Raw genomic sequence first — 26,678 nt, 5'->3', positions numbered from 1 at the left:
TAATAACTTTTTCTTTCCTTCACCCAAATGATATGAAAACTGTCAAGTAAAGGAATTCAATAATAAATAAATTAATAAATTAATCAGCTAATAGGATGATAATATGCAATCACCTGCATAAATTAAAGGTGCAATGTGCTAATCAACTGACAATAAATTTCCAAGGTGCAATATTATTGAAAAATAGTGATGAATAAACGGATGGATAAAACCATAAATCGTGATAAAATGTAGAAGCTAACATGCAGCACCTTATTTGGATATATCAAAGACTATTGAGAAAACATATCCTTATTTGGGATTGGTGGGAGGATGCACTACAGTAAACATTAACGATTGTTCTACTATAGCTGTAATGATAAACAGAGACAAAGCTCAAATTAAATCACCAATCATTAACATACTATGATAATTAAACACAAACATGAGGTATTGTGACATATAGCCAGACAGTGCCAGATACAAAATAAATAAATAAAAATAAACACTGCCATGTTACCACTCACATAAGTTAACAAGATGGACACTCAGCACCTAAAACAAAGACTAATATGAGGGATAAATTCCACTTCCACTGTCTTCTCTCCCTAGCCCCCCCCCCACCCTACCCCCTTCCCCACCCACCCAAATGTTTTCTCTTACCTCACTTTCTGAATCACATTTGGTCTTTCTGAATCACATTTGGTTTTCTAACTTCTGAGGAATATCAACATCCTAACAAACATGGTTGTCTTTCCCTTCTTGAATTCAAGCTATGCCACATAAGACTATTATGGCCTTAAGTAACACTTTTACAATGCATTACAAATTTATCAAAGGCATGTTGAATATCATCCATGACTGGCACTCTGTTATCTTGGAAAACAGAATTAGCTACTCAAGCAGCTTGTTGAATTTGTTGCCTTTTAAAGGAAAATCAGCCATTTTACTAGCATGAAATTGAACCTACCCTATTGATGATTAGAAATTAACAACAAAGTGAAATGTCACAAACAACCTCTCTGTGGATAACATCACTTATGGTGTCACTACAATTAATGATTTAATGCTCATCATAAAATAATGCTAACTTTCTCTATCGCTATTACTGCCTGAAAATAACATTGCACACACTAGACTTCTTTAACAACCTTCTGATGTTTAGTTGAGCACTTTTTCATCCTGGGTTAACGAAGGGGTGAGGGTTTCATCTATATGGAGTTGGTCAACGGGAGTGAGGCATTCTGCTCCAGGAACCACTAAGAACACATCTTCAACTTCAGTTGCTGATTCATCTTTCTCACCATTCTTTGCCAGAACACTACCATCTGTGCCCCCTTTCAAATTTTGTGATTCCAGTCCTTCTTCTGAGAGGATGCTGTCAGTGTCCAATCTGTCCTGGTCTAAGATGGCCTCTATAGAAACAAAGCTTGACGTGTCAGAGAGATTGTCCAAGTGATCTGTTGAGAGAGTCCGACTCATGATTGAGAGGGGATCAATTTCACTGTTAGTTTCATCCCCTTCAGACGGTACCGATATGCTTCTACAAGGGTTGCGACGGGCGCGTAGTAGTAAGTTTTGTCCTTCATAATCCTTCTCCAAAGGGCAACATTCTTCCATAACTTCCTGGAAGCCTAGACCCTTGAGGCTAATATGAGGTGAGGAGAGAGGGCTGTCTGGACCATCCTTACTCTCGATAAAAGTGCTCTCAGCACCGACTCCAGACTCCCTCTGCTCTGGAGGACTCTGATGCCTCTGATGGTGAATGTTACTGCTTATTATCTCCAGGTTTTGTAGCGCAGCTTTGTATTTACCCTTGGCTAAACTTACTTGCTCGGTCAACACGTCAACTTTTGATTTCAAAGCCTGTTAGTAAAGATACAAAAATAAATGAGAATAAATCCATGCTTGTAAAACACATCAAACAAAATGTTACACACTGACAGGTTTACTTAAACCATCAGTGAATGTCACAAAGAGGGAGGATTCTTTTTCTGATTTATGTTTAACAGCAAAAACATATAGGATCTCATCATTTTACAATATTGTTAACTTACTGATTTCACTATCAATTGGTTGCAAGAATATGTTTACAACTGAATTTGGGGCAAAGTTAGGAGATTATGGAATTGTAGGTTATTCAATCTTACATTGGCAGAGTGCATGGTATCATGGATGTTATATCTGGAGACTTTTAGAGTTGGGACAGTGTCTGCAGAACTTTATCAACAGTTTAATTGAGCAGTGTAACATGAAATGGAGAGTAAGTGAAGATAAGAAAATCTGAAAATGTTTTTTTGGCTCCTTATAGTACAAATGTACTTTACTGTAACAGCTTGCCAAGCAGCTACTGTAGGTTCTATGTATGCCTAAATAAATGTCACTAAATCCAGTGAGAAATTCAGTTTCTTTTTATGACTAGAACAAGAGGTAACACTGATAACATCAGAACAATTAGAGAAATAATACCTTGAACTCAAAAGTACACCACGCATATTAAATAAACCATACCATCAATGTTGTGACACTGTAACTGTGTTAAGCACACACAGAATGAGGCAAATTCCTTCGAGCCTGCCTGATAAGGATCAAACACAGGGTAAACTGACAAAATACCAGTGTCTGGAGGGTGCCTGGAGGGTGCCAAAGTAGTAAACAGAATCACTGGACCACTAACTCAGACAAGTGTAGCTGATCAATAAATCTCCATGGAAACCAATAGTAATATCTTTTTTAAACAAGCTGGCCATCTGTGAAACACTATATAAAGTTACGCTTCAAAATCCAATGAGTAATTTTGATATTGTAGTTGTTTGCTTTCAAATTGAAATAATTAGCATAGCATTCTCTTGTTAATGTTTGTTCAAGCTAATTACTTTTCAAATTATCCCATTTCCAATGTTTTGACCTTGAGCAGTTGTTTGTGCACCAAAACACTCTGTACGGGGGATGCACAAACCAAGTACAAAATTAAACCACAGTGTACTTAGACTCCAGTTTAAGTGTACATGCCTAAAATGGTCAGATAAACACATTCATACATGCCAGACATTGCATGCTCTCTTTCTACCTATGCTGGCCTACTAGAAAATACCATTTGAACATTTTGTTTGTCAAGAAACATGATTACAATAATGTTGTGTTTTAACCTGAACCTTACAAATTATATACAAAGTGTATAATACACTTTGGGAAACTACAGTATTCAAAGGTACTTTGGCAACAAGTTCAAATATTTTCTGTTCCTTCATATTAATGTTTTCAATAAGGGTGAGAGAACCAGGTATGACAGCAACTTCTTCTAGAATTGCAGGTTACAGGATATAACGCATCAGCTCCAAGAGTGAGACAACTGCTGTCCAGAAACTAATCAGTCATGAAGACAATCAGAGATTAGAAGCATCCATGAAAAATCAGGTGCAATTAGGCAAACTATTAATAGGGTTAGCATGTCGTTAAATGCATGATATGTGTCAGAATCATCATACATGACTGGAGTAAATTAGATTGCATATTACAAGGCTCCAGTGATAACAGACTTGAATATGCATGGATGCACCAGATATCAAAATCTATGGTCAGGTAGAAGCATGTGTTCAACTACACTTTCTGTGCGTTTCCTGAATATCTCCTTTCATGGTAAGGGATCATTGTTATGCATGGCTTTGGTATATAAACTGCGTTTCAGTTTCAATTGACTAAATGGATCCCATAAAACATGAGACCACCCACTCAGTTCATTGATTATGATTTACTAGATTTACTGTCTTGTTCTTTTATCTAAAAGACTCTGTAGATTGCTAACTGCCCATCTTTCGTTTGGTTGTAATTAAAGTTATATTTATTATGTTAAACCTATATTATCGTATGTAATAACATACATTTTTTTATTGACTAGAAATTACACACACAACATTAATTTTTGGTTGTCAATGTTATATGATGCACATGATGTTATCTACAAAATTTCTTAACATAGCATATCACATCCTAACTGTTGCTAATGTTTATGTTTATATCTTTTATTTCAAACTTACCTCCAGCACCAACTTAAATTCATTATTGGCTTCAAAGTAAGGTTTTGATTTATTAATATTTCTCTTGAGGGAACGTTGCAACCTCTTGACCTCTTTTTCCGCAGCTTCATATCTGCTCGCTGTCGCCATGTGCATCTCCTCGCTTTCGAGTCGGTCTTTTTCTGCCTCATTGACCTGAAATGATATCATCAAGTTTGGCCTTCATTTAAAAAGTACTTCAAATGAAGCCTTTGTGAACCTACGGTGTGTGATAATGTATTTGAAGCTTTTAGATTATTTATTGAAGGAGTAGAGAACTTAAAAACTCAGTCTTTGTATTGCGAGAATGTCCACACAGCTGTCAGCCTAGGTCCTGGATATAAGTTAACATGCAGAAATCTGTAACACTCACACAATGTAAAAATGGAATCTGAAAAATAGATAGCAATAGCAATTGGGGTATTCATCTTTATTATTCAATAGGGTATTCAATGGGGTATTCAATTGGGTATTCCATGGGGTATTCCATGGGGTATTCAATGGGGTATTCAATTGGGATATTCCATGGGGTATTCCATGGGGTATTCAATGGGGTATTCAATTGGTGTATTCCATGGGGTATTCCATGGGGTATTCAATGGGGTATTCAATGGGGAATTCAATTAGGGTATTCAATGGTGTATTCCATGGGGTATTCAATGGGGTATTCAATTGGTGTATTCCATGGGGTATTCCATGGGGTATTCAATGGGGTATTCAATGGGGTATTCAATTGGTGTATTCCATGGGGTATTCCATGGGGTATTCAATGGGGTATTCAATGGGGAATTCAATTGGGGTATTCAATGGTGTATTCAATTGGTGTATTCAATGGGGTATTCAATTGGTGTATTCAATGGGGTATTCCATGGGGTATTCAATGGGGTATTCAATGGGGTATTCAATTGGTGTATTCCATGGGGTATTCAATGGGGTATTCAATGGGGAATTCAATTGGGGTATTCAATGGTGTATTCCATGGGGTATTTAATGGTGTATTCAATGGGGTATTCCATGGGGTATTCAATCGGGGTATTCAACTTAACAGCTCAAGATACCCTGGAAAAATATCAGGGCCTCCAACTTCTCATACTTATATAGAAACATGTATATAATAAACATATATGCAGACTGGAATTCAATCATGGCTTGGAACTGCATATAACTTTTTAACTTACTTTCATGGTGGCTTGATTCAACATTTCCTGCCAGTTGGTATCAAACACTAGACCTTCTTTCAAGGCTTCTTGTTCAGCTAATTCCACCATCTCTTTTGCCGTAGCCAGATGACTGTTAGCTCGCTCAAACTTTACCGCTGCTGCTTGGGTCTCTTGTTGAAGCTTTGGAATTTGATGTAGAATTTACATAAAAGTGAAACAAACTGACAATTTTTTTGTGATTTAATTTATGCAGAAAATAAAGATTTCATGAGTAGTCAATAGTTTTATAGAATTTTGTATTTTGTATTTTTGAGAAATGGATTGTAACTCAAACCATACTTATCAAGATGTGCGGTGTTCCTACTGTACAAGAAATATTAAAGCAAATATATGTTTTTAAAGATTGTTTATCGTTTGGTGAACTAACCTCTTTTGCTTTCTCTCTTACATCATAGTAGACTCTTGACTTCTCTACACTGCTCCCCAACTTGACTCCAAGTTCATTCAACTTGCGAGTTGCATCCTTCATGGCCGCTCTGAACTTAACTCTAGCTTCCTGATCAAACAGAGAAGGAAAAAGTCACAATTCCAATTACTGCCTCAAAGCTGCACAAAGGTCAGTAGAGGATGTTAAAGTTACATACAGTAATCATTGGAAACTGGATCAGCTTGGAAGCCGACCTGATATTAGAGACAAGAACTTGTATTCCTACATATCCAGACTAAACCTTTCCTGCATAGTATTTAATCAATTTAGAATTTATAGGAAGTTTGTAGTTATCATAATTTGTAGGCGGTTTATGGTTATTATAATTTGTAGGCGGTTGTGGTTATCATAATTTGCAGGCGATTTGTGGTTATTATCATTTGTAGGCGGTTTGTGGTTAACATAGTTTGTAAGCAGTTTGTGGTTATTATAATTTGTAGGCGGTTGTGGTTATCATAATTTGTAGGCGATTTGTGATTATTATAATTTGTAGGCGGTTTGTGGTTATCATAATTGGTAGGCGGTTTGTGGTTATCATAATTTGCTATTTACTACAGTATAGTGAAACAAAATTAACTTATTAATACGAAAAGATTTGCTGGAGCTTCGAAATACTGTATTATATACTCAAACTTTGGTGCTCAGAATGTCATGTGATAAAATACCACTAATGACTGTATTTGACTGTATAAGAGGAAAATTAACAATTTAAGCAAAACCAAATATGAAATGAAAACTGAACATCAACTGGCTTAAAACATTTCCTAAGATATGAGCTGAGAGAAACCAGTTTTAAAAATAACCAGGATATAACACATCTAAAGGATGGTTTCAAATTCATGGTTTAATTCTGTTTACCTCAAAAATGGAAGTGTTTACATATATATTATGCAAACAAACCAAAGCCAAATGTATTCAATCAGATCAGTTGACAATTTATGAGTTGAAGGAGAGGGTATGATATCACCACAGTACCACCTCTAACAGCAAATATTCAGTCAGTCAAAACAATTGTGTGTTTTTGACTTCCCAACTGGGCCTCTGCATAATGCATATTTGTTTAAATCAAAGCATTAAGTTAGCTGGTCTTTCTGTCTGTCTGTCTGTTTGTCTATAGTCTTCTTTTCAACAAATTCACCACAAAATATTCTTGATGTACTACTGGTAGCTTCCTCTGGACTGCTTTTTAAGGGATTCCCAGAGGTCTAAGTCAATATGATCTCATGGGGATCAACCACAACCCTTAGTCCTATATTTACAATCTGAGCAACCAACACTCACATTTCTAAGGGGAACTACAACCTATTTACAATGAGGAAGCACATAGCTCTACCAGTCAATAAATCAACGTCAACTTCCTCCTTAACATATATTAGATATTGACAACTTCAACTGCTATCAAAGTATGTAAGGTCTCCTGATGCAAACTGTTTTGTACAGTACAGTATCCACCAGGTTAAATTCAGACTAAATTCTATGTAATACAAATGTCTGTACAATATATGTCCCTGAATCCTGAGACGTACAGTATATCATTCAAACATGACTGCAATGACTCAAACTGTTATCATGTAATCAGTCGATAGTACTGTAAGCTCAGTCTTAGCAGCATATTAAGAAAGTAAAAGGAAATCACATCCTGGAAACTCACCCCCAAAAGCAGCTCCATTGTATTAATATCTTCTGCTGCTCTATTCAAAGTTTCAAGTTCTTCCTAAAATAATATTGAAAATAGACATGGTATGATTATGAACCTATCATATATTTTATACAAATTGAAGGAAGAGAGAGAGAAAAAAGAACTCATAAGAACTGTTAAACTTTGGATAGTCATAATATCCAGATATATTGGATAAGTTTGAGCTATTTCTTATCTTTGAAACCACTATTGATGTCCTTTAAAATAAAGTTAAGGAATTGTTGACCTGTGAGAAAGATGTCAGTTTTAGCAAAAGTGCACGTTACGATTACAAGATTCCAAACATTTAAGCGTGGTGGTAACACAATTTAAGAATGACAAAACAATGTTATTCCTGTAAAACAAAACTGTAATAAATAGATGGAAGGATACCAACTGTAATTTAAAATGATGCATTATTTATTTAGACTATTTAATCTTCTTTTTCCAATTCAGTAATACACAACTTAATCAATTTGAGACATAAAGTGGCCCTGACTGACACTGATGCAAAGACATCCCACACAATTAATCAACGCAATAAACTTAAAAGACAAATAGGCTTATACCTCATTAATATGCATGAATAACAGCATTTGGATTTACTGAATACTTTGCTAAATGCAAAAAATGTTTCTTTCTGTCAAGGAGGAAACGCATGGTTTTAGGGTGGAAAGTAATGGCAAGAACCATTCGTTGTAGAAACTAACATGGATTCACAATTACTCATTTAAGATGGTAGCCTATACAGTACTTTGTACTTCTAAGAGATCAAAAGTGCTTTTGAAGTTCACAGGTTATGATAATTTATCTGATTCTTCAGTGTGATTTAGTTGTATCATTCAACTAGATGCTTTCAACGATAATTTGATTAGAATCTGCCAGAATGAGATTGATTTATACTTTCACTTTTATGTCTTCAGTACAAAGTCCAAGCAAGGAAACATTTCCCTAAGCGCATATATGTTGGATAACAGTATAAATCCAGGAAATGGGTGAAGTAATCTGTAAAAGAACTGAGAATTCTAATTGAAGCTTCCTTCTTCCATTGTAGACAAGTTAACCACTTCCTTGTTTTCCTTTTAGCCGTTTTCCTAGACCTTAGACTTTAAAGTGGGCCTTGCGTTCTCCACACAAACAAATCGTGTCGGTTTTCTGCCTGCTCAGTTTCTGTGATACTATTAAAATCTATGCATCTTTGTCTGTTTGCAAAGTATTCCCTAAACAACAATATTTGGGCGGAAGTTAACACTCCTTGTGTGTACCTGTTATCAAGGGTGTCACATTGTAAAGCCACTCTATGCATTTAATGTACCATTTGAGTGGTTTGTGTAGTAAAAAGAATTTGAGTTGTTTGCGTGTTGATAATAAATAGGACAAAGAGTACATAGCTGGCAGAGCTGCCAGTATTGTAGAACTGTTAGTACATTACAGTGACAGCTTGTCTATGTGTAAGGGCTAGAGAAACTAGGCCCTTCTGTACTATGTACTGTACACATCACATACTTTTCAGCAGGTGTACTAGTAATTTTCATCATTGAAGACTATATTTAAACATAAATACTTTATATTTAACAAAGCAGTTATTCACTGATATTCTTTTCTGATACTGAACAGACCAAGCCTTGTTTGTCTAAAATTATTTCACAATATACAAGATTAAAATTAACACTAAATCCCTGTGCTGTCTACATGTGGTTTCTTAATGTTATCTGATGGAAGGAGGGACAAGTTGTGGCCTGGGGAGAGGACTAAGTTGATGGGTTCCCCCTCCTTTTCAAAGAAAAATAATTTTGAAAGGTACCAGATTTGAAGTTCAAGTTTAATACACCAAATCAGAGTGGTTGAGTTACTGAACATTCACTATGAACAATTAACCTTTCTGTGCTCAAATGAACAAATCACAGTTGTAAAGGTTTCTCCATTTCTTAGGACAGTTAGAACTAAAATGTGGCATCCAGGCTGATAAAGGTCCATGTGAGCAAAAAGGCATAACTCAAAAGGTCAAACAGTTTGTATCATTTATTTTCATTCTTGAAAACATGAAAATCAAATCACTTATTCTTCTGTTGCAACTAACCTAATTTCTTCACTTTGCTTCAGAGGTGAACTGACCATGAACTTGCATATATTGATATGAATGTATTATTGATATTTTAAATATCATTATTAGGCTACTAGCTATACTAATAATATATGTTGTTGACTGCCTCTTTGTCATGGCACAAATATTTTCATTTGACCTTGAATTGCTACCTTCAGGACTTAATGCATTTCCTGTCCCAAAAAAAACTTCAGGGTAACTTGTTAAAATATCACAGTAACTTGGCTATAGGCTAGTTGTGGGCCATACATCTAGCACCTTGTTGAGTAGGACTAGTAATATGAATGCATAACGGTGTACTGTAATTGACCTTAGGCTATGATTATGAAGTGGCTCCTTGACTTAGTTAGACCTACACACATAAACTTGAAACTTAGTAATAGTAGTATAGTCAGTATTGCGAAGTTCGCCATACTGCGAAGTTCGGGCACCCTAAGAAATACACGATTTTCACCATGAAAACCTACAGGAAGAGCCAAATTTCACCAAAAAGTACGAAGCTACAGTTATTTTCTCTCCAAAATGACCCGTGTGCAAGAAATTACTTACATATTTGTCAATAAAATGACGAAGATCTATGAAGTCTGTTATAATTACTGAAAGAGCAACAGCGCCACCAATTTTTACCAGCGCCACACTGTAGGTTGCGTGGCCGAAATTCGCAATACTCTAGCAAGAAATACCAGTTCCACAATCACGAAGAATCTTCTTGGAAAACAACGTGAAAACAGTTTGCAGGAAAGAAAGTTTGGCCGTGTATCGTACTATAACAAAATTCTCCCACCATATGAAGTATATTTTCAAATGATTTACACCAGAAGATTTAGTTTTGGGGTGTTTTAAGTCTTAAGTGGGCGAACTTCGAAGTCACCATCCTAGTACTAGGCTACTAGGTTGTAGCATATGCTAGACTTTCAAGTATTATATAATAATATGTAGTCCTAACAATTATAAGTTAGTCTAGGCTCAGTTAGGCAACGTTAGTTTTACTGACACAGTGTACGGCTTAAACCGACAGTCGCCACTGATTCTTAAAAGGCATAGGCTAGGCTTAGTGTGTGTTAAACTGACCGTTATTTGCTTATCTAAGACAGATGGAAGTACATCCATGTCCTGACTTCCATGTCGCGAGTTTGAAGACATTTTCCTTCCTCTTTGCCCCCACCTTGTCAGCGGAGGCAGTGGCGTCTAATCTGGTAATATGTAACCAGTTTAACGCGACAGGCCTTGTCACTGAACTAAAATAGTTCAGTGGTCCTTGGACAAATTACCGAAGATTCAGTCCTCCTAGTCCTACTGTGGTTTACTCAGTAGGCCTATAGCCGAGCTCGTGTATATATGTAGTTAAGCTTGAATTGCACGCAAATTACATATGTCGCGTTCCATGCACCGAGATATGGAACGCCAATCGTACTAGTTTTGTTCCAGACCATGGGCACAGAGATTTGTGGACGGGGCGAATATTTTTTTCCGAAACAGGTTTGCAATTGCAGAGTTTTCTGCCAATCAGATTGCTCGTTACGTCAGCACCAATCATGACCATCGCTTGGAAGTTCGAAGACATACACTGAATAACACACTGACACTTAGTTAAGTCTAGTTACGGGATTTCCCTTCAAACGCCCTAATTTTACTTGTAATGCTTGGATGACCTTACTTATGATACATAAGCTACATTCCATTGTGTTTACGTTATCCAAGGACCGTGATCCGTTCTATTGAAATCGGAATTCCTTTCGTGGAATGGGTACGCTAAAATCAACTTCACCTCGCGAGTTCACGAGTCTTGAATGAATACACGCAACACAGTAAAGTCTGCAGTATGATACATTTCCGTCACTGCACTGTGTACAGCGTTATAATACATATAGGCGTACAGCACATGTTTGATGCACCCTGTACAAAACTTTCACTGTACGAGGTTTTTTGATTAATGCCTTCACAAAAAAACTTCAATCAAACAACAATAGTAGATCATACAATTAAAACAAACTAGTGTGCTAAATATGGCAAACCAGTTCAAAAGATACGAAAAACTAATTTTGAACTGGTACATCTTGCAAGACATTTTGGTAACCTCAAAGTTAATGTTTTTATGGTGATGACGCAACTTTTCTGACAATCATGAGTGACTATTTACACACAATTGCAAACCTGTTTGGGGGAAAAAATTCGGGGGAGGGGGGGGGAGCAGGGGGTATCTGTTTTCAGTATATAATTGTTTACCGCCCTCCCTCTATTTTCGGCTCGGTTGGTTGTCCAACCCAGTCTTGTGCAAGTTGTCAGAGTAGTTTCATATCTTTCATCGATTTTTCTTGCAGAGGAGGGGTAGGGCAGGGCTTCAGAGTTTTGTAGTTAGCAAGTGCCTCACAGCAATGGTGTACAACATACCAAAGAGCTTACTGCCATTTGTTGACATTGTGACAAAACTGAACTCCTCTCATCTTACAATTGCCTTATATATTACTTTCACAACCTATCAACAGGCTTTGAAAATAAACTATTGCTGTTTGATTTCCAATAACCTTTGGCATAGATTTTTGAAACCCCATAGACATCATGGGCACTATGATCAACATTAACTTCCTTTCATCAGTGGATATATGAGCACTTTGTGGTTCACAAGCCTGACACTTTCCCACCATACTCAAATGACACCAAAATATCATACAATTTAATAACGGGTTTTTGGAAGGTGATTAACTTTTTCTTTAGTCAGTCAACAGATGCTTTAGCAGTAACTGTTTAGCTTGGAAGAAGTGACAGTGACCCTCTCTTCATTCTAGCAACCCTCAACACTACCAGCACCATCAATATTTGGACACATGTGTGCAACAGACCCTTACACATCTACCAAGATTTGTTAACCAGTCTTTTTGTGACTTCAGGTTCTCACCTTGAATCACACTGAGACGTCTCCTGAGGCATAAACTGCTCTGCCCACAGCAAGCAAACAAGAAGACATATGTTGATAAAAATGAACAAAGGAAGCAAGAAACTTGCAAGTAGAGTTTACCTATCTTTCTTTTTCTCTTTTTTCTTCTTCTTATTTTTGAACCATATTTGAAACTAATATTCTTGACCCCTGAATGGGCATCAAAGTATGCAAGACTTTAAGCCTTCTAATTGATTTTCCTTTATGTAAAATGAAGTATACGGAACTTACCAGGTTTACAAACTCCTAAGAGTATACCCTTAAATTAGAGTTGAAGATGCTATGTGTAAATAATTTTACACTACTAGTTCTTACATATTAGGTATGCCTGTTTTGGAAAGGATTAAACAATTCACTCACACTACTAACAGACTGCTTATCGATTATTGAAGATGCAAGTTTACACAGTGTTAAAATCTTCTGAGGTTACTGGTGTTGAGATCCAAGCATTACTTCATTGTCAGACCTTCTGAGGTTACTGGTGTTGAATCCTAGCATTACTTCATTATCAGACCTTCTGAGGTTACTGGTGTTGAATCCTAGCATTACTTCATTGTCATACCTTCTGAGGTTACTGGTGTTGAATCGTGGCATTACTTCATTGTCAGACCTTCTGAGGTTACTGGTGTTGAATCCTGGCATTACTTCATTGTCAGACCTTCTGAGGTTACTGGTGTTAAATCCTAGCATTACTTTATTGTCAGAACTTTAAGCTTTTTCAGTCTGACAATTGAAAGGACCTTGCTAAGGTCAAAAAGTCTCATAATTGTATAAATTTAAAATACATGTAGGTATGCCTGGTGAAAGGACAGCCTTATCCTAGATAGGCCATGGTCCATTATTGTGACTAGTTTACTAGTTTGTTATACATAATATATATGTGGATCAACTAGTGCTTTGCAGCAAAATTATGATTCCACCAATTGAAATTGACCAAATATAAACCAACTTCCTTTACAATGAAAGTTTCATCCGTACTCTTATAAGACTCCAGTAACTGAAAGAATTCATCTGCCAAAATTGGTGACTAATTAATCATAAATAATAACCATTGTCTCAGATTAAAGATTAGTACATAACAAATTACAATAGCTCATAGCAACATCCTGGTAAACACTACCAACCAATACAGGGCTCAATCTAGTTCTGGACATGTAAGTAGATCATATCATGATTTTATTTTGCAATAATAATAACATTTTGCAGTACTAAATTTACATACATAGTATGACTGAAGTTTAATCCCAGCTAGCTATCAACTGCCAAAGGAGGCATGGTGTTTCTTTGCAGACATGCACTTTATGAATCAATACACCTGTTAATATGTACTCCCATTCTTGTGTAAAGATAACATACACTAAGTTATGTTTTCATTTTTCATAGAAACGGTTCAATGGTTATCTCTAGGGCAGCACATGGGTTTGGAAGCTCAAACTTTGAGAGGACTTCTGGGTGAATTACTCCAAAGAATCCGATTGATTTGCCACGAACAATCAACTCTGCACATCGACCGGAGAAGAAAGTAGGATCTAGGAAAGAGAATGTTTTAAGGAAAACAGTGACAAAACAATGAACAGACTGAATTTTTATTTCATTTAAAATGAGTAACTCAAAATCCAAGGAGGAACAATATCACAACACAAAATACACTGCAACTATATTCAAAGCATCCCAACAACATTAGAAACTTCAACACAGCAACAATATCTTTCTGACCACTTTTGGTCTCCCAAGGAAATAATGGCAAGCAACTAATTCACCGCTTCTGATTCACAACCAAATCGGGCAACTTTATACAAACTGAATCAATGACTACTGCAGATGATAGCAGTTAGTTAAACAATTTAGGTTCAATCTTTTCATTTCACCACTTATTATTTAATGTCAATGCTTTCGTTTAATGACTTTCAATAACCATGATTTAATGTTAATGCTTTCGTTTAATGACTTTTCAATATTCATAATTTAGTGACATTCTTTTAATGTCAGTACTCACTCTCTGAAGCCTTCAGGTAATAACCATCTTCTTTAGAGAAAGGAACTTCCAGAAGTTGCATGATCCTATCCAGTAAGCCGTGTATGACCTTAAAAATGAAGCATTTCAAAAATTAAATATAATACTACGTCTAGGCATTAAATTAAAATGAACCATATTCACATCCACTCCCCAACCACAACCACTACTAAGGGAAGCCTCGCAAATCTAACCGCCGGTTCCGGGCCGGCGGAAATCTCGCACTCCTTGCTCATTATGCATGTACATATTGGTCCCATGGTTGAATGCACACACGCTGGTTGCCAGCCGGAGTAATGAGCACAGCGTCCTGACAACACAAGGCTGGTTATTCTTCACAAACAATGAGCAAACTTGGCCAAGTGACCGGATTAACTTTTGCGGTTTTGACAGTCAATAGAGTGGTAGTTTATGTTGCAAAGTGACTTATACACTAAAATCCGTCACTACCAAATGTCCGAGATTCAGTACTTTATATAATTCTTGCAAATCTTCCATGTTATCAAACCTCACAAATAAAATATCTTGGGTCTCTTATGAACAATTGTGAAACTCCGCTACTCGAAAGTTCGATAAAAGCAGCCTATATATTATGAGCCTTGTTCAACGAGTGGTACGTAACTATTAATTAAAAACTGAATCAGCCATTGCATTAAATATATGCCCCCAAGAGCTTCAGAAAACCCATATTGACAAACCAGAATTTAAACAAAACAATAGTTAAGCTATGCCACATATGTATGTTAAAGAGAGAACATCGACCATAACGTTGATCTCTGAAGCTAACTGCGACACAAATTCAACGAATAAACAGATGGTTTTGATTTTCCCATTGACTTAGTGTGTTAGGCTGCCATGTGGTTAGAGATATAAGTTACTATTCGGTGAAAATTTTACTATACGTACATCAGTTTACAACTGCAGTGTTTACCCCTACTTAAATATCATCGTAGGCATACTGCCAAACATAACCCCCCCCCTGTTTAACACCTGTTTGTTAACATTTTTGGCACGTTTCCAAAAAACTTTTCATGGAGTAAACTATTTTGGCTCCACTCTAGAATTAATTAGGTAAGTCAGTAAAGGATCGGTAAAGTTATGCGAAATATTATCTTAGACGTTCAAGAAAAGTATATATCCCCGTAACATTAAGGTAAGTAAAACACACCTCAAGCCAACCGACTCCTCCGCATGAACAAAACATTCTATTCCCCATGATACACGAGTCTATACCATACGGACATAGCACGATATCAAGGCCCCAATAGCTACAGTATGGCTATCTTTATGAAAGTAAACCTTTTAATCCCATGTTTTAGGCCACTTGGCATGATTTACTGAATGCTAAATATTGTTTCCATGTCCTTGTAGAAAACGTCAACTTCGCAAAATACAATTAGTTGTGTTTTTTATTGTTACGTGAGATCCATAACCGGCGAAGTGGTTAGGCTATTTACTATACACTTAACTATGGTAGGATATTAATTTTTCCTTTTTTTTGGGGTGGAAATTCTAGAAAATACTTTCTTTTCCCCCCGCCAGATGTGGTCATATGGTTTATTCATAAATGGGTGTACTAGAGCCTTGGCTACATGACATTAATTGCATTTAGCACGATATGCCAGTTTCGCGTGAATTTTTCGAAAGTATTTTGCTTGATCTTTCGTAAAATTTGAAAGGTGTACCAACTTACTGTTCGTACACAATTGCTAATTTCTCTACTGATTTTCAGAGTAGTAAAGGACGTTTTTTTTTACGAAGTTCAAAAGTCAGTAAATGAAGTTGATAAACTTTATTTCTTTCAACTTTCTTTAATGCTAGAATAACATTTACACTTAAAACGGAGAAAGGATAATCGCATTTTTTCCACATTTATTTTAAATTTCTTTCACAAGAAATTATCGTCATTTGTTCAATCCTCATGATGTCTACGATCTAGCTGGCTAAAAAAAAGTACAGCTTCGCTGGAGTGCGAAAAATTTCCTACAGTCAACCGATTTTTTTTCACCTAGCTACAGTAGGTAGTTTAGGTCCTGTTCTATACAACTTAGTAGGATTATTCTAAAGTCTCCCGTATGTTAGGCTCTGGTTCACGCTTATGTGCACGTGTACAAGAAGTGAGATTGTGATTTCAGTTTTTTAGATTTTTAAATCTTAAAAATTCAGGAAACTTAATGTCCTTGCAAAAAGGCAACGAAACTTTTTGTTCCTACTTGGCCGACTGGGAAAATAAGAAAGATAGCATTTTAGATTCCTGCAGTGTAAATTCACATTTCCTTACTTATTTTTCACAGAAGTTTTGCTTCTGCAGTAGGATAAAATACGGCGTATAAACATACTATCTTTTTGAAACGTTTGAATACCTTGAGACTTAGCTATGATGTTTTGTTCAACTCACTATTGTGTTCAAATCGGCTTAGTAAAAACTTGACCGCGGCTGTGAATGTAACTGTATAGCTTGGAGGGTGGTTTGGAGAGAGTGTGCACTCAAGTGTGACTCATTATCTGCTTGTGGCTGTGCTCATTATAGCCGCGGAAAAATCCACCGGCCCGGACATGGCGGTTAGATTTGCGAGGCTTCCCTAACCCACGTAGCATCTGCAGAATTTCTGCTCCTAAATACCTACATTATATACACATTTGATCTCCATAACTATTACACTGCTATATTCATATGATATATTCATATAAATTGTTCATATTAATATTAATTATTCATAGTCATATCAACTATTTGAATATTGTTAAATACTCTACTAACCTCAAAGCCAGGAGATTTGTTGTAATGTACAGCACATAAATGTCTGTGATTCTGGGCACCCACATCTTTTTCCTTTGATTTGACCACTATGTCTGATATCTCAAATAGTTTCATTGGTAGAGGCATCTTACGGTTACAGCTGATGGTTTTTAAGACTCCAGGCAAAAGGGAGGTTCTTGCAATCTACAAAGGAATCAAAGTAGTACAAATATAATGTTTTATAAAACAGGGAAAAGAAGGCAATTTCTGTATAATTAAGAGTGTCAAATACTTTCATTAATCAGAACAGATGCTACAAAAACACTACTCTCCCCCAACACCCTCCCATCATGCTGATTGACATTCAGATATCCACACAAACACATGGATATGCACACAAACACATAGATATGCACACAAACACATAGATATGCACACAAACACATAGATATGCACACAAACACATAGATATGCACACAAACACATAGATATGCACACAAACACATAGATATCCACACAAACATATAGATATGTACACAAACACATAGATATGCACACAAACACATAGATATGCACAAACACATTGATATGCACACAAACATATAGATATGTACACAAACACATAGATATGCACACAAACACATAGATATGCACACAAACACATAGATATCCACACAAACACATAGATATGCACACAAACACATAGATATGCACACAAACACATAGATATCCACACAAACACATAGATATGCACACAAACACATAGATATCCACACAAACACATAGATATGTACACAAACACATAGATATGCACACAAACACATAGATATCCACACAAACACATAGATATCCACACAAACACATAGATATGCACACAAACACATAGATATGCACACAAACACATAGATATCCACACAAACACATAGATATGCACACAAACACATAGATATGCACAAACACATTGATATGCACACAAACACACATTAAATTCTTCCAAAGGATTCATTGATAAATTTTTACTGAGTTTCAGACGTTGTTTTCGTTTGGTAATGACTTCATAAAGCTTACCTGGAATTCAGCAGTTTTGGGATTGGCAATGTGAACAGCAGGTACATCTGCTAGCTTATGCCTTACTTTTTCAGAAACATCCTCTCTTGAACACTGGCAAAACAAAGAGAGGGAGGGGAAAAAATAACAATGTTATTTATCAGAGATGTGCATTGGAAACTTAGATTCAACCAAAACTAATTTCACAATCCACATGCAAACATGCAATTATTTAGAAAACAAAAACATGCATGCTAAAATTAATCCATATTATAACTTTATTGAACAACTGCAAAAGTATCATTTTGCATTTCAACATTTTGACTTTCAATTGAAGTGACTTTCTGTATTGATTTCACTGCATGATATTATTGATTTACTAATATAAACAAATCAAAAACGAGAAGTATAACTCTGAACTTCTAATAATAAGAAATCAACCTACCAAACCTGTAAACTGTTTTGTGATTATGTTCTAATACCTAGGAATTTGCATTTTAGTTTTTATTCTATCTCTTGTTTTGTACGATGTTGATGTTGAGCTGTTAAATCTGTTAAAAAGGCTAATTTCTATGACCTTTTTGTTTTGTAATAATGATCTGATGTATATGATTGCAATGCTTAGCTTGTACTTCCGGTCTTTCCTTTGATGGTTGGGGAGTATGCCATAAGATTGTAGCAAATTACACACAAAGGGGTTCAGCTTTAAGTCTCTGTATATATAAACTGTGTATGACATTTGAATATCCTTTAACACAAATATAAAACACTTCCCTGCAAGATGTCAGTGAGAGGTATATCCATAGTAGTGTACTCACCAAGGCAAAAGTGAGAACCTCAGTAAACCCAGCTGCTGCTATATCTAACCTGAGCAAGTCAGTCAGTTTGTTGACAGGGAATTGATTGCCGATGGTGGTCACTGGAGGAATGCGTTCTGTGATGTTATTGAAACCGTGGGCAACAGCTACATCTTCAATGATATCACAAGCATGGATGACATGTGAACATAGAACATGTTAAAGGAATAATTGGTAGAGAATGCAAATTGAAACAATGGAGATATTGTGTTGATATTCATTTTATATGTGATATCAAGACCGTGTTCCACCTAAGCCTTACTTGTTTAACTGCTACTAGTCAACTTATCAAAAGCATACAAGCCACTCCACCCCAACCCACCCCACCCCACCCTCTGATTAAAATTATGTCATAGATGCAGTTGGACTAGACTATGTAAGGACTTTATCTCTAGTCCAGCCTGAACTGGTCCAATAAGCTTCCTGGAATGTTGAATTATATCACATGTATTTTACCTTTAAACATTTCCTTATTTTCATTACAATGGAATAGAGTATCAGAGACAAAATGTATTTGTTAATATAATAATGTTCAATAAAGTCTATTAAAGTTAATTGGAAGTTCAATAAGGAAAACTGTTTCAAACATGATAACCATCCTAATTAAAAACACTGGTCTGCTTTGTAAATAAATAGTATTGCTCTATGATTATTCTATTGCTCTAAATATTGCTCTATGATTATGAGTACTGCTCTACGATCATTCGATTTATGCAAATTACTGGAAAGACCAGCTTCTCACAAAGTTTCCAGACAGTATGAAAATTAAAAATGAACGATATTTTAAAGTAATTAGCAAAGGATATCATGACGAGTTGGAGGAATTTCAACCTTGACCTGGTCCTTCTTCTTTCCGACTAATTCACTGGTCAGGCACATCTTGGTTAACAGTTCAGCAACACAGTCAGGACTCTCTCTGTTAACGAAACCAAATCCAATATCATTTAATCTTGGGTTCTTACTCCAGCAATGCAGCAGTACAATATTTACAAACCACGTATGAGACATCTGCAGGTGGTTGGAAGTGGTATTAAGTTCTTTCTAAAGCCTAATTGACTGTTCCTGTACTCAAGAGCAGAGCTATAGCTAAGAATCCAACAAATTGTTACATGTATTTTACTGGTCAAACACTTATAGATTGTCAGACATTATGTGATTCACATTTCCATTGTGTTTTATTGATCCGACCACACATCATGCCTGTCGGTTACTCCTGAAACTTACAAGTTAATTTAATCAACAGACATCCAGCCAAAACAGAATCTTACACTTTATTTTAAACTGAATTTCACATTGGTCTATAAAGCTTTGTCATTCTGACCAAGCTATGCAGTATTCACAAATAAAGTTCTGGAGATGTCTGTATCTAACTGGGAGATCTATGTGGTTATAACCTTTTCGCTTGCTCCTAAATTAGAGTAACAAAGCCATTTATGTTCAATGAAGAACAATTTGTGTGCCACAAATATTTGGTAAAGATTTATTTTGTCATTTGCAAGCCTTTGATATTTATGCCTCATTTCATAATTACTGGTGCAATTTTAGTGAAATAAAGGTAACGTTAGGTTGTCAGGCATGTCATCTTTCCGTAAATAATGCAGTTTAATAACACATTTTTGGGGCAAATTCAATGATTTAAAATGATTGTGATGATCGTGTCTTAAAGGTACTATCATTTCACATTGTCTTGTAATGTCTTATTTGTGTAATTACTACTCACTTAATACCGATGCGTTTGGTAATGAGATCTACAGAAATCTCTTGATGCCAATACTTCAACTCTGGATAAACCAAGGATTTACCGTCAGGATAAACAACTTCTACCTGCTCCACTCTAGTAAAACACAAGGAGAAAGAAATAAACAACTTCTGCATACTCCACTCTAGACAAAAACAACCCCCCCCCCAAAAAAAATATATATATATAGACTAATGATAGTATAAAAATAATTAAATCTACGTAACAAAGTAGCATTGAATCCTGCAACAATATATATATTAAGAATGTTTTGGATATTTTTCATTGTGACTAGTGACTACAGAATAAATGCTGTGTTTAATGAACTGAGCAATCCAGCATCAAGGAGAGGTATTCCCTAAAAACCATTTGTTTGGTTGGGGGGCTCAACCGCTAATTTTCACCTAATGACCATATGCCAGGAACCATTTGTTTGGTGGAGGGGGTACTAGTAAGAAGCCAGAGTACATCCATAGCGTGTTATCAAGGACCATACTCATTTGATATTAGTATTGAGTAGATAAGATTGATGTACTTACATATAAGGCTCTGCACAGTACTGGCTGAACATAGTAACAAGTGTATCTAAGACAATCTTAGCTTTGTTAACATCTGTGGCTGTGCATTCGATAAAGACATTCTTCGTAGTAAGTTTGATTTTACTATGATCACCTGTAAAACAAACACATTTAAAATATTGCACATTCATCTGATTATTGCTCAAATTCTTCGTGCAAAATCACCTTCTGCAGTAAACTGTGGTGTTGAAGAAGGAATATCAAACAGGTTTTGCTTTGTTTCATCCAAAGTCCTAAATCATGTTTAATTGCGATGAAGTGGCTTGATCATGCTATGTTAATTAAAAACAACATTTCTTAATGTAGGCCCTGATGTTCTTACTCTTTTAAGAACCTTCTGCTGTTCTTTAGGTTTCACCTCAAACGTACTCACCAGTGGTCTATCCCTTCCCCCTCCCTTGTCCCTTTATCTAGAGAATCCAATGAACTTACCATTGATAATGGGAGGCATTGAGAGGACAATGTTATTACTGTCATAGATGATTGGATAAACTGGTTTATCTCGTATGATTGGAAGGTAAGCCTTCAGGTGGCTATCTCCTGAGAAAAGTGTCATCTGCTCTGTAGCTGTGTACTCTTTGGTCTGCAAAATACAGAGAGAAATTTGTATTGAATTAATACTTTTGTTTTCAAATATTTCCCCTGCTTTTGAAATGATGAATCTGCTATTTAAAACACAACTGTTTTACATAATTCAATATATAAATTAGCCTTCACATCTCACAAAAATGAATTTGCTTTATACAGAACTGTTATCAATGTCTACTTTGTAAATGTTCTGGAGGAAACCTTGATCAATGCTCTTTTGTCTTGAAAGTCATCAACATTTTAAGTTGCATACAGCATGTTTTGTTATTACAATGCATCAGAATTTCACATGTTTTCAAAACAAGAAAGACACATTAATGTTTAGCTAACAAACCTGATTGAGAGGTTTAAATTTGATTTCATCTGGAGGCTGAGCATCGTATATGAATGGCCCTTGAAGAGTGTCCAAGTCGTGAGTTCCTATGGCAACCAATGACCTCTTCCTGTGTATCAAATTTCAAACATATGTTGTAACAGCTGGTATCTCTCTGGCTGGGAGCATTTCAACTGAAACTTTAATCAAATTTCAAACATATGTTGTAACAGCTGGTATATCTCTGGCTGGGAGCATTTCAACTGAAACTTTAATCAAATTTCAAACATATGTTGTAATGGCTGGTATTTCTCAGGCTGGGAGCATTTCAACTGAAACTTTAAAATGGTGAATTCAGTAGTACAAATTATCAATCCCCTAAACAAACAATACTTTCTGAGAATTTCAACTAAAAAGTAGTTAAGAAAGTTTGACCACACCCGAAGAGACACAACACAAAAGCCGACACTCACCTGAATAACAAATTCAGGTACTTCAATTTCAAATGGAAGCATTTCGACAATTTTTAAACAGGAAAGTCAAAAACAAAGACTACTTCAGAGTACTTTGATTTTATCACAGATTAAAAATATTTGAATACAAAAAAAAAATAACACATCAACAAAGTGTGCACTTATCTGGCTTACAAATCCTAATAAAAGCATGTAATTAGAAATTTGAATCTACAAAAGGTCAACAAAATTATTATGCAACTAGCACACGATACTTAAAGAAGCCTTATAATGCATGTAGTCAGCAATTATCACACACCTATCAAATAAAACAACCTTCATAGATTTGTTTTGAAAAACAAAATTTAATGAGCAAAAAAATGATGTCGTTACTAATCACACGGAAAAAGCAAACTGTAAGATTTCTAAAAATTGGAGTTTGGCTTTATTACTTGAAATGAACCATCACTTGACTAGTGAAGCTAGTGGATAACCTTGTCATGGGATCTTGATGGAATGCTACTGACAATTTCGACAAGATCAACTGAAAAAGCAACTATAAGTCAAACAGCTGTTTATAAAGTACACCTAATTTACTACTTTGCAAGAAACAAAACAAACTGTTGAGTTTTATAATCTAGAATGATATCTCATATTAGTTCTTTTATTTCTGTTCAGTTTGGTCAAACTTATCTAAGTAAGATAACGTTGCTTCACCTGCATATGTTTTGATGTAGTTTATCTTGAAGCTCGATGAAACTGTTATATCTCTCCTGAGTGAACGAAACATTCCTCAAAATGGCCGCCACAGCGTGTGGTCTCACCTCTGCTGTCTGATGATATGGGAATGCAGTACAGAAACAAATCATCTTAACATTAAAGGATTATGTAACTTATGACAAAACGATGGGAGTAAATGGATAGCCTGGGGAGCTAGGGGACAATAGTTTTCTTCATTATGTTATTGCATCATACTTCTGATGTGTACTATCAGCCATAATAGTAGTCGTGTCATTAATTTTTATTCTTGAGACGTAGGAGCTGGAAGAGGATTTTGTCCTGTGTCACACAAAGTACATAAAGCTACCAGTTGATTTTATACTTAAATAGTCAGGCTCAAAACAAGATGATTGCACAATTAAAGCAAGATGAATTACATCACTCCATTTCTAGGAAACAGTGCAATATTTAATGACTTGCATGATAAAAAAGTGGAGCTGAAGGGATGTGAACTTAAGAGATAATGAAACCAATACAGCTGATACCAGTTGAAAACACTTCAGGTTAGGTGGAAAATTCCAGAATTCTGCCTTCAACTTCCCATCTGATATGAAACTTGACTAGTCAAGCTACATTGAATTGCATGTGGGATTTTGGTATCAAAAGGTATCAACAAATTTATTGGAAACAACTCCAAAAGAGGTTTCACAAGAAACAGCGAATAAGCTGCATACAATATTTGTGCTACAACACTAGGAGTGTTAGCTCAGTGGTTAAACGTGGGAACCTTCAATTCATAAGGTCCCCGGTTCCAGTCACTCCAAGAGTAATGTATGTCGTCCAGTTACAGAGTTGTTGAAAATTGACAATTTATAATCATGGACGTTAAACATGAATGTAAGAGACTGACTTCGGTCAGCTTGCGGCTTTGATAAGCCAATGAGGCTTCTTTGCGAGTTCCTGCTTGCAGGAGGATCAAAAATACATACATACATACATAAAACACATTTCAGGTAAATGTGAGCTCACCGCTGGTTGAATGGTCAGTTTTTGCATGAGTCCACCTGGTGGTGGGATGGCAGTGTAACGAGGAGCCTCTAACTTCCGTAAGAAAACTAGAAGTGCTCTAGCCAAGCCTTCCAGACAAAGCAGGTCATACCTGGAAAAGATCAAAACATAGCAATTTGTATAACCACTAGATGAAGAGAAGTCAAAGCTGAGATCACTCTATGATGAAAATCAAAATACTATAAATAGATCAAGGAAGCCATGAAAAGAAACATATAAATCTTAAAACAAACTACTCTCCAAGTATTAGTATTCATATTCTAAGACTACTAAAGGTCACAGAAATTTTGACCATGTTCATTTATGATTTGATATTTCTTATAAAAATTCAAATTTGGGAAAAGAATTATTTTTTGTATCAATCTAATCATTGGCTATCTAGATCACGAATGGAATGTAGGCGTGTGATATAGCATTACCGGTTGGCAGGAACTTCAACCTTGAAAATGACCACATCTGAAGCTCCATCCGATTTGTCTGTTCCCTGTTCCTTCTCCAGCATCAATTTTTCCGAAGTCTAAAAAGAGAAAAACAAATCATAAATTACGAGCAGTACTCTCTTGATTTAAAATAGTAGGTAATACAGTGTAGTACTTGCACGATGGCTTAAAGGACCTATGGCACAACAAAACAAAAATATAGACATCTTCATAACGTGTAACAACTATCCCAAGTCAAAGATATCAAAAACACCTCTCAAGTATAGAATGTTCTTCAGACTTACCACTTCATCAAGTTCTAGCCCATAGTCAAAGCAAAGTTCCTCAAACTCTTCTTCAGCTAAGAAAGGAAACATGAAGAAGAAATCAGAGAGAGGCCTACTCTGATCATACTTAAAGGCATTGAAGACTCGCCCCAAACCGCGTGCCGCACTCTGAAAAAGATAACTTTCCGTTGCTTGCAAATGACGTTTTCTTCTTGTCGCTACAAAATGCAGACAGTAATGAAATGTGATACCTTGTTATCTTTTATCTAGAGCTGAGATGTCCACGCTGCTATGTAGACTGTGTTGTGGGTATTGACTGTGGCTGTATGTATTGACTTTCCAGTTACACTAGTGACGGTAGCAAGCTGTGTGTGTATTTTCTGGGATCGATGGTGGTGTCTAACACTTCTGTTACCTCATTCGTAACTAGGTCAGATTACCAGCATGAGACGTTTCTTTGTGCGCGAGTCTTCACACCCTTTATTGTAATATTTGTGCATCAGATTGGGGGATACAGCACTCTTTGGCAATTTTCAAAAGTAAAGGAGTAAAGTCAAATTTCAATGCTATATGTAAAATACATATTTGTGCTGTAGCACAGTGTAAAGATGGTGTTTCACTGTGTTTGTAAATATGGCCAGCTCAGAAGCACACATAACAAAACATAACAAAATGTTACAAAAGCCTCCATCACATGTTTACATTGTAGTGGACTAGCTTATGAATTTCCACATGTATCCATTGCGTTAAGCTATTTAGTACTATAAGAACAGTACTGTAAGTCTAACTTTGTGAAAGGTCAGTTGCATTATGTTGATAAGCCTTGCTGCATGTACGATCCTAAAGTGCACTAGGCCTAGTAAATTGTAACGTTAGGCCAGGGCTATCAGTAACACTACAGTGTAGGCCTTGATTAGGGCTAGTCTTGTTTTTCTGAAGACACTACCAATGAGAAAATCTAACTCACTGTAAACTCTACCGAGAGCTTCGAAAAGCAAGTCACGCTTTACACCTATAGTAGGCATCTTCCACGAAGCTGTAGTGCAGTAAAAACGATAATCTACAATTCCGGTCGAATTGCGTTGAACCTTCGCGTGTGTTACTGTGTTAGCGGTACTTTCGTTCAAGTTTGTGTATAGTGCGAAATTTACATTGTGTAGATCAATGACAGCCATAAGGACTAGGGATCTACGATTTTTCTATGCGATGCACATGTGTTTACGTGTTGATTTGAGCATGATGCAATACCTTCTGTGCTGCCCTCTATTTATCAAGTTTTTTTTTTCATCTCATCCATTCGCTCATGTATGGTCTGCACAAGACAAGACAAGATGCAAATGCCATGGGACCGCAACCCCCTTCCCCCACCCCACCCTTCCTGCAGATTTTGGCCTGACAATCTTTGTTTGCATTTGAAACAATGTCCGCCTAAGGCAAGAAATCAATAAGGGGACGGTGA

General features: G+C 36.2%; 2 protein-coding genes and 1 long non-coding RNA gene across 4 annotated transcripts; 1 reads left to right on the top strand and 2 right to left on the bottom strand.

The window, feature by feature from the left end:
* Positions 1-623: 623 nt before the first annotated feature.
* LOC139976336 (SH3 domain-binding protein 5-like) lies at positions 624-10,774 on the bottom strand. Its single transcript, XM_071985018.1, has 6 exons — positions 10,535-10,774; positions 7,333-7,395; positions 5,622-5,750; positions 5,213-5,374; positions 4,017-4,190; positions 624-1,845 (listed from the first exon to the last, which is right to left on the bottom strand). Exons 1-6 carry the CDS (start codon positions 10,604-10,606, stop codon positions 1,141-1,143), a joined length of 1,305 nt encoding a protein of 434 aa, XP_071841119.1. The 5' UTR covers positions 10,607-10,774; the 3' UTR covers positions 624-1,140.
* Positions 10,775-11,087: 313 nt separating this feature from the next.
* LOC139976337 (uncharacterized) lies at positions 11,088-13,347 on the top strand. Of its 2 annotated transcripts, none has more exons than XR_011796091.1 (2): positions 11,088-11,210; positions 12,352-13,347. It is a non-coding gene; the product is annotated as an uncharacterized lncRNA (long non-coding RNA). The 2 variants fall into 2 exon arrangements; XR_011796090.1 differs by having other exon boundaries at positions 12,179-13,347.
* Positions 12,470-26,383, bottom strand: LOC139976335 (phenylalanine--tRNA ligase beta subunit-like). The gene is made up of 15 exons (XM_071985017.1): positions 26,187-26,383; positions 25,238-25,293; positions 24,933-25,030; positions 24,475-24,604; positions 23,443-23,558; positions 22,295-22,403; positions 21,805-21,955; positions 21,334-21,466; positions 20,777-20,890; positions 19,863-19,972; positions 19,018-19,199; positions 18,221-18,313; positions 17,174-17,356; positions 14,395-14,482; positions 12,470-13,927 (listed from the first exon to the last, which is right to left on the bottom strand). Exons 1-15 carry the CDS (start codon positions 26,242-26,244, stop codon positions 13,776-13,778), a joined length of 1,773 nt encoding a protein of 590 aa, XP_071841118.1. The 5' UTR covers positions 26,245-26,383; the 3' UTR covers positions 12,470-13,775.
* Between the last annotated feature and the right edge of the window lie 295 nt (positions 26,384-26,678).

Source organism: Apostichopus japonicus, chromosome 11 (genome assembly GCF_037975245.1).
Source record: "Apostichopus japonicus isolate 1M-3 chromosome 11, ASM3797524v1, whole genome shotgun sequence".
NCBI lineage: Eukaryota > Metazoa > Echinodermata > Holothuroidea > Aspidochirotida > Stichopodidae > Apostichopus > Apostichopus japonicus.
Note: the sequence above shows the minus strand (reverse complement) of the source record. Positions and strands in the feature narration are given on the sequence as shown.